This window comes from Osmerus mordax, chromosome 11 (genome assembly GCF_038355195.1).
Source record: "Osmerus mordax isolate fOsmMor3 chromosome 11, fOsmMor3.pri, whole genome shotgun sequence".
Lineage (NCBI taxonomy): Eukaryota > Metazoa > Chordata > Actinopteri > Osmeriformes > Osmeridae > Osmerus > Osmerus mordax.
Genome location: NC_090060.1, coordinates 14,210,761 through 14,228,630, shown reverse-complemented (window position 1 = coordinate 14,228,630; position 17,870 = coordinate 14,210,761). Strand labels below are relative to the sequence as shown.

At 45.5% G+C, this 17,870-nt stretch overlaps 1 protein-coding gene across 1 annotated transcript in view; it reads right to left on the bottom strand.

Annotated features, from left to right (window-relative positions):
• Positions 1 to 6,319: 6,319 nt before the first annotated feature.
• Positions 6,320 to 17,870, bottom strand: part of igsf9ba (immunoglobulin superfamily, member 9Ba) — a 39,062-nt gene continuing 27,511 nt past the window's right edge. Inside the window, exons 10-21 of the mRNA XM_067246421.1 lie at positions 17,635 to 17,754; positions 17,317 to 17,467; positions 16,431 to 16,554; positions 15,338 to 15,513; positions 14,646 to 14,872; positions 14,460 to 14,544; positions 14,129 to 14,290; positions 13,984 to 14,029; positions 13,451 to 13,537; positions 10,718 to 12,343; positions 7,834 to 7,964; positions 6,320 to 7,730 (exon numbers count right to left, since the gene is read on the bottom strand). Coding sequence (XP_067102522.1) covers positions 7,522 to 7,730; positions 7,834 to 7,964; positions 10,718 to 12,343; positions 13,451 to 13,537; positions 13,984 to 14,029; positions 14,129 to 14,290; positions 14,460 to 14,544; positions 14,646 to 14,872; positions 15,338 to 15,513; positions 16,431 to 16,554; positions 17,317 to 17,467; positions 17,635 to 17,754 — 3,144 coding nt within the window. The 3' untranslated portion in view covers positions 6,320 to 7,521. The remainder of the gene's footprint in view (positions 7,731 to 7,833; positions 7,965 to 10,717; positions 12,344 to 13,450; positions 13,538 to 13,983; positions 14,030 to 14,128; positions 14,291 to 14,459; positions 14,545 to 14,645; positions 14,873 to 15,337; positions 15,514 to 16,430; positions 16,555 to 17,316; positions 17,468 to 17,634; positions 17,755 to 17,870) is intronic.

Genomic DNA, 17,870 nt, shown 5'->3' with positions numbered 1-17,870 from the left:
ATATTTAAAACTGGTTGTGTATGTACATACTGAGCTGCACAAGACATTTGTTGGCTTGACATGGAGGATGTGTGTCTGATGTCAAGAGACAGAAGCTGCAGAGCTCTGGCTTTGACGTCTGATAGCCTACATAGTATTCCAGGAAAAGTAGGGCAGCCTACGCAATTCTGTATGCTGTTTATGAAAGCTATATTAGCACTCAAGGATTGCTGTTTAAACACTACGCCTGCATGTTGTTATCTAAAGCAGCAATTCAACGGACCAAGCCTGTGCAGCTACCAGCACACTTCAACTAATGCGTTTTGTACAGCGAATACAAGTAGGCCACAGGCAGAGATAACAAATCTGTCACAAATGGAAACCTAAAAACGGGGCCATGGTGGAGGAGGAACACTGAAATGTCTGCTGGGTAAGTCAGAGTCCAGGTGTTAACTCCTGGTGTTACTGTGTGCTGTTCTGAAGTATGGCAAGCGGACTCCACCCTTACAGTTGATCTCCCCTCCCAGCAGTGGCCAGCATGGGGGAGGGGTACAGGGGGAGGGCAGGTTCTCATCAACAACCACAACAACCATGACTCCATGGGTTCCATGAGACACACCTCCCTTGTGTGTCTGACTGATCCATATCTAGCTGAAGGAAACTTATTTTTCTCTCCGCTCTGGAATGCTGTCAATACCGCTCGGCGCAACGGAGGAGGCCGGGGAGTTGCCACGGCAACCTCCCCACATACGTCGTGACTGCGCCTCCGTTCCAGAGGGGAGACGAGGCAGGAAGAGGAAATTAAAACCTTTAGCCGTAAACCTTTGACCATCCACCCAGACGACTGCATGCCTGTCTGCAGCTGGAGATATCTCCCCAGCTCATCCCTCAGAGGTCTGTTCACCTTGTCTTTGTCTTTGTGTACCACAGTGGACACAGCACATATGATTTTGTTGTTGAAGCCTAGCCTGAACTACATTTACATTTAGTCATTTAGCAGACGCTCTTATCCAGAGCGACTTACAGTAAGTACAGGGACATTCCCCCTGAGGCAAGTAGGGTGAAATGCCTTGCCCAAGGACACAACGTCATTTGGTTGGCATAGCCGGGAATCGAACTAGCAACCTTCTGATTACTAGCCTGATTCCCTCACCACTCAGCCATCTGACTCCCCTCTGAACTATTTTCTTTCTCAGAGGAAAGAATCATCTGATGCTGTAATCTACTTTAAACCTACAGTACCAGACAGAGATTAATTTTGTTTCATCTGAATGAGGTTGTGTACATCAGTCTGTGTCCCGCTCCAGACTGTCAAGGACTAACACAGTACCCCACACTCTCAACACATACAGGCCACAGACATGTACCAAACACACTGTGTATCTAGTCATTGAGATAAGACCCATGATTGTAATAAATACAGGCAATTTTTTGAGTTTGTTCATTTGATGGGTGACAATTTGATGAAGACTGTTCGATTTGATATTCCTGCTTTACGCTAACATTCGCCCACATCATTCCCACTCACAAATTACCTCACACAATCACATACCATCATCAAAAAAAGATCAAAGATGAGATTAAATTGTCATGATGTTTCCTCATTATGGGTTAACAGACTGGCATGGACTCACCTTTGACCTAAAAATTAAGTAAACAAGATCATCCTTGGCAAAACGAGGCTATTGGCACATTAAAAGCTATGTTGAACTAGGAGTGTTAAGAACAAACATCCGCAAATGAGTTGCTGTTTCTTGAATTTAGTAGCTCGAGTCTAAATTGAATACAGGCAAAAACTAAGTGAACCGAACACGAAATGCATGTGGACAATCGATAGCAACTCGGCTAAATGTGTAGTCTTCCCGACATCGTAGGATGCGGCAGACCCCATCATAACTTATCAGGGGCGTGTTGAAAATCCATGCATTAGAGTACATTAAATGATACTTGCGAGATAGGCAAAGGTGAATGCCTACTTCAAAAACATATGCAATTTATATTTCGGTTGTGTTACCATTCAGATATCCCCGCCTATGTCTCTTAGATTATACAGAACCCAATAGTGAGGACGATGTAAAACAACGATACGCAGCCATCGGTAGCCTTTTAAACTAGACCTTATACACGGGATGACAAAACATACCTTTAACTGCAGGAGGGATAACACGCTTCTCCCCTCTCCTTAAGAGTGATTCCTTCAGCTCACCAAGCTTATGTGGAACTGCAAAGAAAATAGTTTTGTTCTCTCTAGCATCGCACTGCGAAGTTAACTTCACGGTTGCACGAAAGTCGGAGGTATCCAGGATAGGAAAGCATGTTCGCAAGAGCGCCACACAGCTGATAGGTCTCGTGTGCTCTGTGACTCTGCATTCGACACTGCGTGAACGAAATAATCCACGCGTGCACGCGGACAATATAATGATTAATATTTTGCTTAAGATAATGCCACACTGTAGTTATATTTCTACCAAGCCCTAGCATTATCCAGAGTAGAATAGATGGAATTGATTCTCAACAATGTTATCTCTTGTTTTACAGCTTCACTTTAGCAAACATAGTTTACTGTGGAAATCAGCCGATGTAACTTGCTGCAGATAATGACATCATTCCTGTGTCCATAAAAATAGCTAAGATGTCATAAGAGTTTATCAAGTTTCAGGTGTGTGTACTGCTTATGCATCATGTTTTGTTTGGCTATAGAAGGAATTTGAACATGGGTACAACGGTCGTACTGTTGTGATGACATATGCCTCGTTCAAAGCAGATCGTCAGTCTAGTGTACCAGGTTAAGTTGGCTAGTCACCTAGTCATCGAATGGTGTTTGAGATCAGAGAGGGCATATTAGACTTTGTAGTAGCCTAAGTCAAACCTCTAATTAATATTGTTGTTTACATAAAATGTTGATAAGTAGTACTACCTCAAAGCCGCTAACCCGATCCTTTCACCATTTAACATGGACTATCTACCCTACACTTACACCTTGTGTCTAAGAGATGAAACTGCACCTCCATGGTTCTGCTTTACTGTCACAAAGAAAGACGTGACACTTATGTCCACTTTTCATGTTTTTATTATATCAAAATACAAAAATTTGAGAGGAAAATTGTACATGGGAATAAGCGTTGAAAATGATATGATGATATGAACACAACATTTCTGCCAACTTCTCACAGATTCCATAGATAGGTCATAGATCATGCGATGGATCCGGCCTCCAGAATGTATGCCACCAAACCTTTTTCTCATAACCGGGCTACTGTCTCAAACCTACGGTAAACCTCAGACTATCAGTCTCCACCCAGGCCAGAGACGGCATTCGGCCGGCTTGTTTCTGTTTATTCCGAAGATCGAAGTTCTATGGCAGTTGGACATGGAGTGAGTAAGACATGATTCCAAAGAATACGGAATTCTATAGTTAACAGTGACTAACGGAAAACATACAGACTATTTTACATAAGGCTTTGGTACAGCACCATACAGTATGAGTTAATTGCAACAAAAAGAAAAAAGAAGAATCTGATCATGAAATAACTGACGACTCAAAATTATCTGCGGGTTATCATTCTAAAATAGACAAACAAGTAAAAGGTGTTATGTGTTTTCACTTTGAAGTATTTACATATGAACAGTTTTCCATGTTTCAATTAAAAAAGGCATATTGAAACGGATTATGCGCAAAACACGACATAGAATGCAGAATGTAAACGTGATACAGCACAAAGTTCAATGGGTGAAAATATGCAATGAAATGTTATACATTTTCTTCCTTTAAGCACAACTGGTTCGCTTGAATATGAGCATTTGCTAAAACAGTCAAATATGTAGCGCTTATTGTAGCCTACAGTAATAATACATTCTAGTTTCTCAGTGCTGGTACACATGGAAAAACAGAGAACACATAAAATCCTACATATTCAATTTTCTGATCAATCTCAACCAGGTTGAATGTTAATGACTGATTGTGTATTGTCTCTACATGCAAGATTAATACAATAAAAATAAATGGTCTCTAAGTATCATCCTATTTTCACCTACTGATGCACTAAAAGCTTGTAAGCAGAAAACAAAAACTAGATCGAACAGTACCTCCAAAGCAGCCCTCTTGTACACTACATGTTTTAGTTGAAGAAGCAAAAGAGCCCGGAAGACAACAGTACATAGAGTTGTGAAATCCTACATGGACAATGTGTCAGCAACAGTTTTTCAAACCATGTGTGAGGAATTAGCTTAGAGAGCAAATGCTGTTTGATGAATACTCATTTGGGGTGTACAGTACTTGGCACCCAGAATTACTGTGCTTTAAACAGTGCAGTCCATAAAAGAGTTTAGACCTGTAGAAAGTGAGCGGATAGATCTTATCGTGACCTGGTCGTGCACTTTAATTCCTTCCTCTTGTCTCAATAGTGAGAACTGTTGTAATTGTATATACAATAATCATTATGAAGACGCCTGGGTATTTATTGTGGGGGATACTCTTGTCACCAACATTAAAACAACACTTTGGAGGGGCTACCTTGGAAGCACAGACAGAAGTTTTCTTTGCAAATATAGTATAGAAATGAGAAATAGTTTGATTTCAGAATCCTATGAAGTCTGTTAGACATCCTATTTTTTATGTCTGGTCAGATTTCTCACTGAATACTGTCTTTTTACTGTCAATTGCACCACATCAACAACTGCAACATCAACAATAGGACTTAAAGTACATACTGTATAATGGAGCTCATTTAGTTAGTAAAGCACAAAGGACTTACAGTTTGCATGTAGCAAGACATGAGACCTCTGTTCTATTGTACAGCACCACAGAGTTAAATGTAGCACCAAGTCATAATGTTCAAAGCAGCTACCTCCTAACACAACATTCCTAACTAATGTACATGTAAACACGACTCCTGTTGCAGCACACACTCTATAACATTGCTTGTGGCTTCAAGAGAAACTTCGTTTTTTTTTCCATCTCATTCACTTTGGACATCTGCAAGTGATGATGAGTGAATCTATGTGCTCGTGAGGGGGAGTTTAAAGTTCTTTGTTTCAAAAACGTTTTGGGGGCCACACATACTTTATATGCTTCTATAGCCTTTCAGATTAGCATTCACATTTACACACATGGGAGGAAATACTGTACTACTTGTGCAACAGGCCAGATGGCAATAATACATTTTACTGTGCTAACATTACGTTTTCTTTTAGTGTAAAATAATGTCTGCTAAAATATGACAAATGAGGCACCGTAAAAAATATTTTATAAATATTGTTCACTTAAAGCCATGACGCAAATAGATTTATATAATTTGAATTAATTTCCTATTCTGTCTTTGTTGTGCATCATTTATGCACACCACCCTGTAAAACATGGTTTGTTTCATCTTTACAAATACAATACACACCATGTACATTATAAATATAGATTATTCCCCCTATCTTACATGTAATTAATTCATACAGTAGAATTTATCACTTTGATGTATTCCTTTCAAACAACTTCCAGTCAATATTTACTACTTTACTAGATTTTAAAACAGACAAGAATGTAAATGGGAAGAGAAACTCATGAATGCAATGTGGGCTATTTCGTGTTAAGTATAGATATCCAAAAAGTCTCAATTTCTAATAAATAAACTTGCTATTCAAATTTCAAATGAGCATGTTGTGGATGATCCTGTCCCGTTCAATCACCTGGATTGGTTTCAAAGTACTTCTGTCAGTGTATGTGAAAAGCTCTCTTAATCGAAGGTCTAGTCTAACATTAATTATTGTGGTAACCACAGTAGTAGAAATAGCCAATAGTATCATGAAAACTAAACCGAGCAAAATAAAAAAAAAGCTTAGAGATTCACACCACAAGAAAATGGTAAAAAAATAAGAAAATAATTGGTGTATTGTCCAAGTAGCCAGCTAACCAATGACAACTGCACTGCACAGCATGGGTCAGTTCAGTTAATGTACTATGACATCAACATCAGGACATTCTTTCCTGTACAGCAAAACATACATTCATTATCGGTTAGTGTTAAAACCAAGAAACAAACAGAGATATAGCAAGCAGGTAATATACAGTTTTTGGAGAGATAAACAGTCTAGATGGCCACCTTGTAATAAAGTAACAGAAACAACCTCCAGTTCTCAAAATGTTTCACTCATTTTTCAATATACACGTTCTTTTTTTAATATATTAACATCAGTGGCAAGTTTCACATTTCTGCATGATAACTACAGTACTTGAGTACTTTTCGATTGACACTATACAGTACAGTACATACCGATTTACTTGAGTTATCAAATCTATGTTTCAACATTACATTGTGAAACCTGGAAAGAACAACATTATCATCACTAATTGTTATCATATTTCTGTTCTATTACTGGAATATACACAGTCAACGCAGGAATCCATTCAAGAGATATATATATATTTTTTAAATCAAGATGAGTAGAACGCCTTCAGGTCCATTTCCTCTCAGTTGTCCTTGGCAGAGAGTATTAACTGCGCACACAGGAAATATTGGAACTTCTAACTTGCCACATAGACATAGTGAGAAGGCGAAGGAAAAGGCAGTTAATTCAGAAAAAGTTTTCCAAAACAAGACAGAAAAGGCAAACAAGGCATCAAGAGATGTGCTGCATTTCACAACTCCAGTTTTCCTTTATATTCATGTAAAACACTGCAATACAAATCTCAATTCATCACCCTGTTAAAACCCTCCAAGTAGTGGACCATTGAGACCATGTCTTAATAAAATGGCCACAATCTCATCTCAACATTACGTGATGACCAGTTCCAACACAATCTGCAAATCATGCAGAAACGTTCAGTGCCTTTTTATGGTTTGCATTATATGAATATTATTCTATGCTTTGCATTGGATAATATCAACATGAATAAAAATAACAAGATTAGGACCAATATTAAATTACTTTTGACCATACTCAGGTCATTTAATTTATTTAATGTGTGAATTGAGTAATGTGATCCATCCTCCCCCCCCGCATACACCACTTCACTTGAAAGAAGATTTCAGACGTAGTGTATCACAAGCTTTACAGCAACTTTGTGTTTACTGAGGTATATTTGGTGATTACAACCCTGTAGATACTGACACTATTTGAATTGTTGGAAAGGTAGACAGACGTCCCTGTGCCAGGACAAACCAGATAACAGTACACTGTGTAACTGAAACACCTCAAAGGACTAACACCTCAGCGACCAGTGAGTGAGACCTAACACGGTGTTGTGACTTAATCCAGCAAACACGTTTTTACCGCAAGGAGGGTTTCACCGACTCCCTTTACGAAATTATGTACAGTATGTTCTCAGAGCAATGTTTTGTTTGTCCTGGTGATTCCTTAAAGCCAGGCGATGATGATGATCCCTAAGAAAAATGACTACTTTTGTTCTTTCAAATGACTATAAAAGAGCCCGCTCCCTTGCTGTCCAGTACTGGAAGGAGATTACCACTTGTGTTATTAGTGTTACACAGGAATCAGGTTTGGGTGGAGTCACGTGGCTTGGCCTGATAGTGACAGCGATGGCCTTACTGGTCAGCGTAGGCTTCCGTAGTTGTGCCCCTCGGAGTCTGTGCTGGCCAGGATGCCCGTCTGGTCGTCGTCGGGGCGCCTGCGTCTCAGCAGGCAGGTCAGATAGACATACGGGTTCCTCTTGCTCTGCCTTTTCCGTTTCCTGTGGAGGTAGAGATCTTCTCCGGCCGGAGCGGTCTGGGATGGCTGTCGGGTCTGAGAGGGAGACGCACCTACGGGAACAGGAGCACAAACCACGTTGATCAAGGGAGCGAGCGATGGAACGGCATGCTGTTGTTTCGCGTTTAGCTCGGGCGCTCTACTCTTCAGACCGACCTGTTCTTCTCTTGGAGGTGGAGTTGTTATTGGTGTTGGCTGCCACTCTCTTGGCTTTTGTAATACATTGTTGTAGCAGTGCTTGTAAGCTCTCAGACCCGGCAGCGTCGCTAGACGCACCTAGAGGTTCCCTGAGAAGAAAATAGGAGCAAAGAGACAACACACAGCGCTTTACTATAAACCTACAGTGGCGAGCTCTACCCACCTGAAGGTGAGGAGTCAGAAGAAACGTCCAAAATGGCGACGTGATTTTGAAACGTCAGCTGACTGGAGCTGAAGGAGATCACTTCATTGTCTTGTTATCTGTTAATTTTCAATGTCACATGGAACAGAGAGTACCAATGTTTTTTTGCTGTCAATTGTGAGTCAGTTCAAAAACCCATAAAATGAAAATAATGTCTTTTTTTCTTTCTTGTTTCTATGGTGATTGAGTGGGTCCTCTTGCAGCACAGTATCCTATGTGCGTTTAGATATGTATCCTCTCTTCCACTGTTGATGGCTGGATTTGCTTCCTTCTTAAGGAAACCAAATCCTTATTTTAAAGCTATGCCAGAACTATTTTCATTTTATGAGTTCACATTTGAATGAAAATTCCCCGAAACTGTGAGTGAAGAATAAGCAGGCCCATTGATCTGTGTAATTATTCTTTTTTTTGTTGATAATTATGTTATGATTTGATATAGATTATCTCTACAAAGCTGCTCTTTAAAACACGCACTTAAGTCCTTTGCTGTTTTGCAGCCCTTCTCTTACAGAAAGATATATCATCAAATACTCATTGAATTATGAATGTCCTTGTTCTGAATGTTTTTGTTTAGTTTTGGTCTTTCAAAGGACAGAATACACCTGCTTCAAAACCTGACTTAGCCATATGTTAAGTCAGGTTATTGTGCCAAAACATATTGTTTTGCAGGGAATGGAAACACAAAGCTTTAGAGATGCTGTCCTTGATTTGTCACTGTGGAAAGAGAGATTGAGAGCGATTAGCAGATGGGGGAGACAGATCTGAAAATCACAGCAGTCCTTGTTAAATACAGTCATTTTCAATTATCACAAATACAGTCTAGTGTATGCAGTTGCCCACAGAGTGTTAGGTAAAGTACATTTCCATAGACATGAACACTGTACAGCACACTTCCATAAACATGAACACTGCGTACAGAGGCTTCACCATGCTGACGGGAGGAGATGGCAGGAAGAGGAAATGGCCGTTAAAGAACAGTCACATGACAGGAAGAGGAAATGGCCATTAAAACAGTCACATGACAGAAAACGAAAGCACTTAAGACGACGAATGCGACGAAGATTTTAGTCAGAGATTCATTGTTATTTGTTTGAGTCAAAGAGAGATATTTAGAGAAGGCATGCATGGCATTTTGCACATGGAACAAAACTTTAAAGGGGAATACTCTAGTCCATCAGTAATCTGGGTCCTCTGTTGATTCAAGGCTTTTAGTGCTGGGAAACGTGCCTGTATTTTAAAATATTTGTCATTCCAAAACAGCTCCTGATATCTCTGACCAGCCTACTCACTGTGCACGACAGCAGGCATGCGCCATTGAACTGTATGGTAAATGTGACCCTTAAAGGTAACATTGAAGCTACAGCATTATATACTTGAATCCAGTAAAGAGGCACAACCCAAAGTCAGCAATTCCCCTTTAAAGGAGAGAGTGAATAGAGCCCTCCCCCTGCTGACCCCTCCCCTCTCAGACATGGGTCCGACCCTTACCTATTGTGGCGTAGGGGACTTGGTCACAACAACGCTGCCCAGATAGCTGAGATCAATCAAAAACAAATGACATCAGACCCCCCCGAGTCCTCACACGGTACAGCAGCCCTAGAACTACGTTACCCATAATGATCTTTGCCAGGGCAGTCCTGGTTTTCCGCCTGCCCTTTAGCGCTACCCTGGGTGTCTGTGGGGTTCCAAGAGGTGGGTGAGGTGGGTGTGAGGGGGGAAGGAGGGAGTGTACAGGTACAGCGGAACACTACACAGAGGGAGTTCATATGCGCCTCAGGTACTGTATATTGCTCTGAAATTCAGTGTATTTAGGGAACTTCTAGATCTTTCTAGAGTATGCATGATGTGGGGCCTCAAGTTACAATGTAAGAGCATAATGTAGGAAGCATCCACTGCTCCAGATATTCCCTATTGTTCTTGGTTTCAATCCTTCAAATTTATCTCAGATAAATAAAGGGAGTACTGTACAGGGAAATTGACTTCATTCTATCAGTCGGCAAAATAGGGAATAGCTAAATATGCGTGTTACTTTATACATTTCATATTTTCCTTTAAACAGCAGATTAAGTCACAATACATAAAAAATGTACAATAGATCACATCAATCCAATTACGTAGTTAATGAAACTATGCTAGGTATATTGTGCCTCTATCTTAGCAACTGTTGCCATGAAAGCCTCTGCTGAACAGCAGTCATGTTTAATATGAGGACAACACAAGTCATGGCATGGCCAAATCATCATCATGCTACAATTTGTGAGCTACTATAATATTGACAGTTTATGTTATTGAATATTTTTCAAAAAGTGACTATTGAAATAATTATATTGTATATTGTTATATAAAAATTGATTATTATTTTCATATAATCTTTTTCTAGTGCACTGTCAATTGGCAAATTTGAGACAATTTTTTGTTTGCTATAATTTAGATGGTTATATAAAAATTACAGAATACATGTTGTTACGTCTTTGAACTTAGCCGATAAAGTGCCAAATGAAAATACATGCTTTCTGCATATTACAATACAATATGCACTATTTTGCAACTTGGAAAGAAAACTTGAATTGAGTGCCCATAAGGAGAAGGCTCCTGTGTGAATGAGTGTGTTTCTGTTCCCTGGCAGAGAGCATCACCTACCCTGAGGCGGATATCTGGAGCTGGGAGGGCTCTGAGGGCAGCATCTCCTCCTCTGTCCTTCTCTGGGACGGCCTCTGCCCGAACACGTCCCTGCCCTCCAGGGGAGGAGATGGGGACTGGGAGGGGTAACTGGCTGCAGTGGAGGCATAGGACATGTGAGGGTGATAACTGGGGCTGGGCCGTCTGCTGCCCTGGCCGTGGGTGGGGGAGGTGGCCAGGGAGGACCTCCGGGAGAAGCTGGCGGTGGCGGAGGGGTGCAGGGCGATCTCTGGCATCTCCAGGGAGCGGGAGGTGCGCAGGATGCTGGGGTGGGGAGGGGGCCGGACTAGGATATCTGGAGAGCCTGGCTGGGTACTGAGGGGACTCTGGGAAAGAGGGGAGAGACGGGAGGGCTGGAGGACCAGCGGGGGGAGGCCGGGGTCTGCCCGACGTCGTGCCCGCGGGCTGAGCCAGGACTGGGGACTGCTGCTGGGCGCTGTGCTAGGGCTCCCTGCACGGACTGCCGGGTCAGGGTAAGGCAACACTGGTACGCCCATACCATGGGTCGTGTGTCTGAGCTGGCCAAGACTCTGGGCCTGTTGCATAGCTAAGCGCCTAGCTGGAGGCCCCAGGGGCCGTTCTCTGCCTGGTGGAGCCATAGGGACCTCCAGCTGCAGGAGCCGAGGGCTGATCGGATCCTTCAGGGGTGGGAGGTGCAGGCGACTCGGAGGGAGGAAGTGAGGAGGGTAGGGGGGAGGGTCAGGGAGGTCCTGCTGATGATGTAAAGGGTGGTGAGGTGGGTAAATGAAACGGGTCCCTTCCAGACCCAGGAAGGGGAACTCGTGAGGCTGCCAGCTCTCGGGCGAGCGAGGTGGGGGGCTGTGTGAGTGCGGGAGAGAATGGCCGGAGGCTGTGTACTGATGGTGCTCCATCTCCCCGCTCTCCTCCGGGATGGAGGGGTAACCGAAGGGCCCCTCGCCCGTGCCCGGTGGGGAGGACAGAGCGGAGCTACGTGGGCTCATGTCGGGCATGTAGAAAGGTGGGGGGATCCCCGATTCCCCGCGGCTGCCTAGATACCCATAGAAGGGGCCCTGGGGGAAGCCCCGATAGCGGGAGGTGGGGGCCTGCCCTGAGGCATGAAGCCCACTGCCCTCCACAAAGCTCATACCTTCCATAGCCCTGTGGAGGCGGGGGCTGTAGGTGGGGGGCTGCGTGGACTCCAGGCTGGAGGACGTTGGGGAGAGTTGGGGCCGGAGCGTGGGCATGATCGGGGGCAGGGGCCCGGGGTCAAAATCATTCTCCTCGTCGGACTGCCGGAACTCAGGGTACATGTCGGACTCCTCGGCGAACGGAAAGCCCTGGATGCGTCGGGGCGGGGGGCTGATCTCCATGACGAAGCGTCCGTCCGGCCCGCGACTGATCAGCTCGATGGGCGTGGTCACCTCCGCCTCGTGTTTGGACACACTGTACTTCTTACTGGTTATGGCACGCTTGGTTTTCTTGTAGAAGGAAAGCTCCTGGCCCCTCTCTCTCTGGGGGCTGGACAGCCGCCGGACATACAGGCCTGGACCATGGGCCTCCTCGGACGACAGAGACCTGGGCCGCGATGGAGGAGAACTCTCTGGACTGATCTTCCCCGAGGACAGCCTGCCAGGACACACAGACACAGACAGGCTCTATTAGGGGAACATTCCAAAGCAAACTTCTCAGTTTTAGTCAATATACAACGTTGTTACTTGCGCTGCACGCAATGGGCATGTAAACCACATGGACCTGCTAATGCTATGCTAGTCAGAAGACATAATCCACAGCCATGGCAGTATGCCTTTGGCCACTGCAGTATGATATAACACAATGCCCGGCAGATGCCTTCTACTTGCACTGCGGCTAATAAACCTACTGTAGCAAAGAGGGAGAGGATGAAAAAGCAGCCATGATAACCATCTCAGAAATGTCTTTTTTTTCTAAACCGAGGCCTGTCTGCTGATTTAAGGGAGGGGAAGGGGACATATGCTGCACCAAAATGCCTTATCAGCCTGGGAGAAAGGCATCTAAAAATGACATTCACAGGCCTCTGTAATCACATACCCACACCAGGAGCAGCATTGTAAAGGCACCAGAATTACACGCTCTCCAGTTCTCCAGAGTCCACAGCCTGCACTGTACACAGTCGGCACTGTACACAGCCCGGCACTGTACACAGCCGGCACTGTACACAGCCCGGCACTGTGCACAGCCCGGCACTGTGCACAGCCCGGCACTGTCCACAGCCGGCACTGTCCACAGCCGGCACTGTGCACAGCCCGGCACTGTACACAGCCCGGCACTGTCCACAGCCGGCACTGTACACAGCCCGGCACTGTACACAGCCCGGCACTGTTCACAGCCCGGCACTGTTCACAGCCCGGCACTGTGCACAGCCCGGCACTGTGCACAGCCGGCACTGTGCACAGCCCGGCACTGTACACAGCCCGGCACTGTGCACAGCCGGCACTGTGCACAGCCCGGCACTGTCCACAGCCGGCACTGTGCACAGCCCGGCACTGTGCACAGCCTGCACTGTACACACAACAGAGCCGCCGCGAGCACACATCACTGTACGAGGGTGTTTTCTGTGCATGCGGGTTCGACCAGCGGAGCACTGAAGCACACACTTCTTTATTATTGATTTTTTTTAATGCAATGCGTTTGCCATGCAGCCGAGCCAGTGCAGCGCGGCGCAGCGCTGCATTATGGTGCAGGGTAGGCACTCACAGGGGGCTGGCAGGAGGGGGCATGTAGCTGCTCCTGGCTGGCTCGTCCCAGCAGGGCTCTACCCCAGGCAAGGGGGTAAGAGGAGGCCTGGGATGGGAGACAAACGACATGGGCCAGGGTCATCTGTCAGTGGCTGGACACCTATGCCTCCACACAGTGAGGACCAGCGTGGACTCCCTGACCTCACACTTCAGTCAAACTAATCTCACACGAAGACGGAGTTATCATATTGATGTGCAGTTATCATTTGGCCAGTTAAAACTCAAAACTAATGCTAGCTTCTTCCTAGAAACACATCATCAAAAAACAAGGAAAACAGGATGCATATAAAAGGACCTCCTGTTCATACGAACCCACACACAAACCACACAAACTGTGGTGAAACAATCCTGCCTTTGAGGAAATGACTGCACTGAAGTTGGATTTAAAATCACACAGCAAATGTTGCGCCGGGACTCTGGATATACCCCCAAAATGGCGGCCTTACATTTAATCTGGAGTGAGATTATGTTAGTCTTAGGTCATGTACTTACGGTGATTCAATGCTTTTCCTGAAGTGTGTCACAGACAGGGGAGGGTCTGAGAATGGTAAAAAACAACAACATTTGGATGAGCTTTGACCGCCAGAGGAGGTCCATCACACAGTAGCTTGGATCAGGGCCTGTGTTTCGAACCCACCTGGTTTGCGTTTGAGCTTGCGTCTGTGCTGCTTGTTGACGAAGCAGGCCGCTAGAGTACTGAACAGGACCGCCGCAGCCAGGAAGCAGATGGTCGCCACGACGCCCGCCACCACCGGCCTCGCCAGCCCCTCATCAGCCACCTCTGCGGGTGGGAAGGGGTCTGGGGAGGAGGTTAAAGGTCACCCAATTATTGGAACGGACAGTCCAAACATGACAATTGTCAGTAAGGCTTTACAGCATGTTTTTTGTGGGTTCGTTTGATATATTTTCCAGCAAGTTTTTAGTTCTATTTGCATCAAGTTGCATGTTTTAAAAGATGGAAAACTGACCCGTGCTGGACACCCCAACCACGTTACTGCTCTCACTGATGAGGTCATCCATGACCGCCATCACTTTGAACTCATACCACGACTCCTGCCAGAGACACAAACACACAAACACATTACACTGCAACAGTACCAGTAACCAATCCCTCCATGTAAGCAGCCTGACATATCCTCTACAAGGTATTGTACCTGTACGAGGTCCCGGGCGATCAGCTCAGTCTCTGTGGCAGGGATCAAGTCGTCCAGAACCTCCCATCTTTCCCCAAGACGGAACTCCATGATGTAGCGATCAACGGGTGACGAGTGATTGGCTGGAGGGAGCCAGGTGAGCAGGACGCCGTGTTGCGTGCGATTGGCTGTGAGGCACCGTGGTGGCGTAAGAAGCACCTGTGGTTCTGGAGTACTCATGGGAGACACTGGGGGGAAGAAGGACACCAAAATACCCTTGAGAAATAGACGAACACCTCATTTGTGCTGTGTCATGAGGATGAAGTGTTGACACTGCAGCCAGATGCTGCCATAGGGACAGCTACTGAGTCAAACTTGTCACTAGAGGGCAGTAAAGTCCACATTAGACAATGTGACGATGAGCAGGCAAACAGACGAAAACAAGATGACTGTTCCGCAATGAGCTCCGACTAGCAGCCTGCACAGATATACTAACAATTAAGTATTTCATACAAATACACGTATTCAGTACACTCAGTTCCAGTCGTTTCCATCTACAGAACAACGTGTAGTATTAATATTTCAAACACAGTATCAAATCAAGCATATAAAAGAGAGGGATGAGCGTGTCTGGATGAGCGTGTCTGGACGAGCGTGTCTGGACGAGCGTGTCTGGACGAGCGTGTCTGGACAGCAGTGGTGGCGCCACACACCTGCAGTGTTGACCGTCACCACCTCACTGAAGGGGCCCGTGCCCAGCTTGTTCTGTGCCAGCACGCTGAACTGGTACTCTGTCCTGGGCTCCAGGCCTGGCACCACCAGCCACATCTGAGCACCGGACACTGGCATGGAGTGCCAGTTATGAGGCCCAAAGTCCACCCTCTTCAGCCTGTGGGGGGAGGGGGAGAGGGAGAGGGAGAGGGAGAGGGAGAGGGAGAGGGAGAGGGAGAGAGAGAGAGAGACAGAGAGAGAGAGAGAGAGAGAGAGAGAGAGACCAGGCATAAACAGAGAGCTCAGATAACTAATCCTATTTTGCCTAAAACAGTGTAGTCACAAAAAGGTCCTCGCATTGCAGTACATTACGATAACTTACAATGTTTAAAATATTTCTTTACTGCTATCATTTTTGACTTGCAGATGTATAGTTATGATAATCTGTACTAAGTAATACATTATTTAAGCACACAGGAGACACATCTGCACATGTCGAATGATGACTAGCCATAGTTTAATATTACAGTTTTCTCATTTCCATTGGTTGCTACAAGGCCATGACAGAGAAAGTGATGAGAAGGACTGTTAACCATATTACTCTGATGACAGCAGCCCCTCTATAAGATGATTAATCTATACGCATCTGGTCATCTAACCTGCTAAGTCTCCTACAACTGCTGACATCAATTCAACGGTAATACCGATCTTCCCGCAAGTCGTAGACACCGCCTCATGGACTATGACTGCCATGTCTTCCCCATTACAAGCCATTACATTTTCAATGAAGCACCTTATGAATTATTCATCTGTAATATACATACAGCCTTCAGAGGTATACTTGTAAGGAAAATAGTACAAATAAAAGAACCAAATTATTTCGTATAATGATTCAAATACTGACTCGGAAACTATCAGAATCATGCCAACTCCAAATATTCCTGCGCGGAAATTGGTTTAGCGAAGTAGTATTTCCCTGCACTGCCTCAGTATCTTACCCCAAACCACAGACAAAGCTCACATTCCAAATCCAAATCCTGGCACAACAGTGGCATCAGTTAAGACCTGAAGAAGGAAGACGCTGGGAGTACTCACACTGGACCATACCACACCGAGAACGTCTGCTCATAGCCCCCGTCGTAACCCGGCTCCCAGGAAACATTGGCTGAGGTTGTGGAGGGCAGCACACGGATATTGCCCGGAGCGTGCGGGCTGGTGCCTGAGAACGGAATATAGGGGAACACATTATAGAAGACACTGCAGGGGGGGAAACGTCATTATTGAACAGCAAAAGGTTATAATGGCCTGTCACTATCACTCGATAATACTGCAACAAGACTCTCTTGAGTGCTTGCTATTCTCGTCACAGCGGTTTAGAATGAATAACTGTTACACAGTTCAATAAAAATAAATCTATTCAGTCAAACACGATATTCTGGTTTAGTCCCATTTGCCGATGCAGACTGAGACTGGCCAGTCTGATGGTCTCACAGACTGGGGGCCCGAGTGATGACCAGGGTGGTGTGAAGGTGAGGAGTATGGCTCCAGTCTGTGTCAATGCTACACCCTACCCCCTAACCAGCTGTGCAGCATGGCCCAGTGCCAGGCCCTTCTCTCTGGGTCAGAGCCGCCCCAGCTGTCGACTACACAACCTTGGTGACATGGCACCTGTCACCTGAGGGGGCTGTCTGTCACTGAGCATACCTGAAACAATGTCCCACATAGGTGTGCTTTTGGCTTTCTACCCATAACACTTACACACATACCCGCACATGTACGCACACACAAGTTCAGCCTTCCGAGAGCGCTCACCTAAAGATCACCATAGTAACAGCCAGTGTGTCAGCTAATGATCCATTCTATTTCTGTCCGGTCATGTCGGGAGCAGTCTAAATTTCACCTTAGGAACGGAATATTCTGGAAGTGATCCGTGTGAACGGTCAGGCTGTGAAAGAGAGAGGAGAGGGCGTGCGCGTCGTACCGATGACGAGGAGCCGTGTGCTGGCAGTGATGCTCGTCACCACGTTGGTGGCCACACACTCCCACTCCCCGTGGTCCTCCTTGCTGAGGGACAGAAACTGTAAGCTGCCGCTGGGTAGAATGTTGTGCTTGCTCTTGCTGGGCTTTCCCACCTAGCAAACACACACGCACACAAACACACACGAACACACACAAACAGAGCATGAGAATATTGACACGTGACGGAGTAGGTTCAACATAATTCATCTGAGTTCTGTAGCATGCTCTTCCTTCCGGCCGTGTGTGTATGTTTATACTGTACGTCGGTGTGTGAGTGTACCTTCCTCCAGGAGATGGTAGGAATCTCAGGGTCACCAGAGGCAGCACAGGGGATGACCAGCTCTCTTCCAGCTTCCTGACGGTACTCCCCCCCAGGCCTCACGTTAAAGTAAGGGGGATCCTGCAACACACACACACACACACACAGACACACACACAAAAACTCTCCCCGGTGAGGCAAGCAATGACACACCAGCTCTCTAGAGAGAACTGTGGCACTGTTGGTGCTCTTTTGCT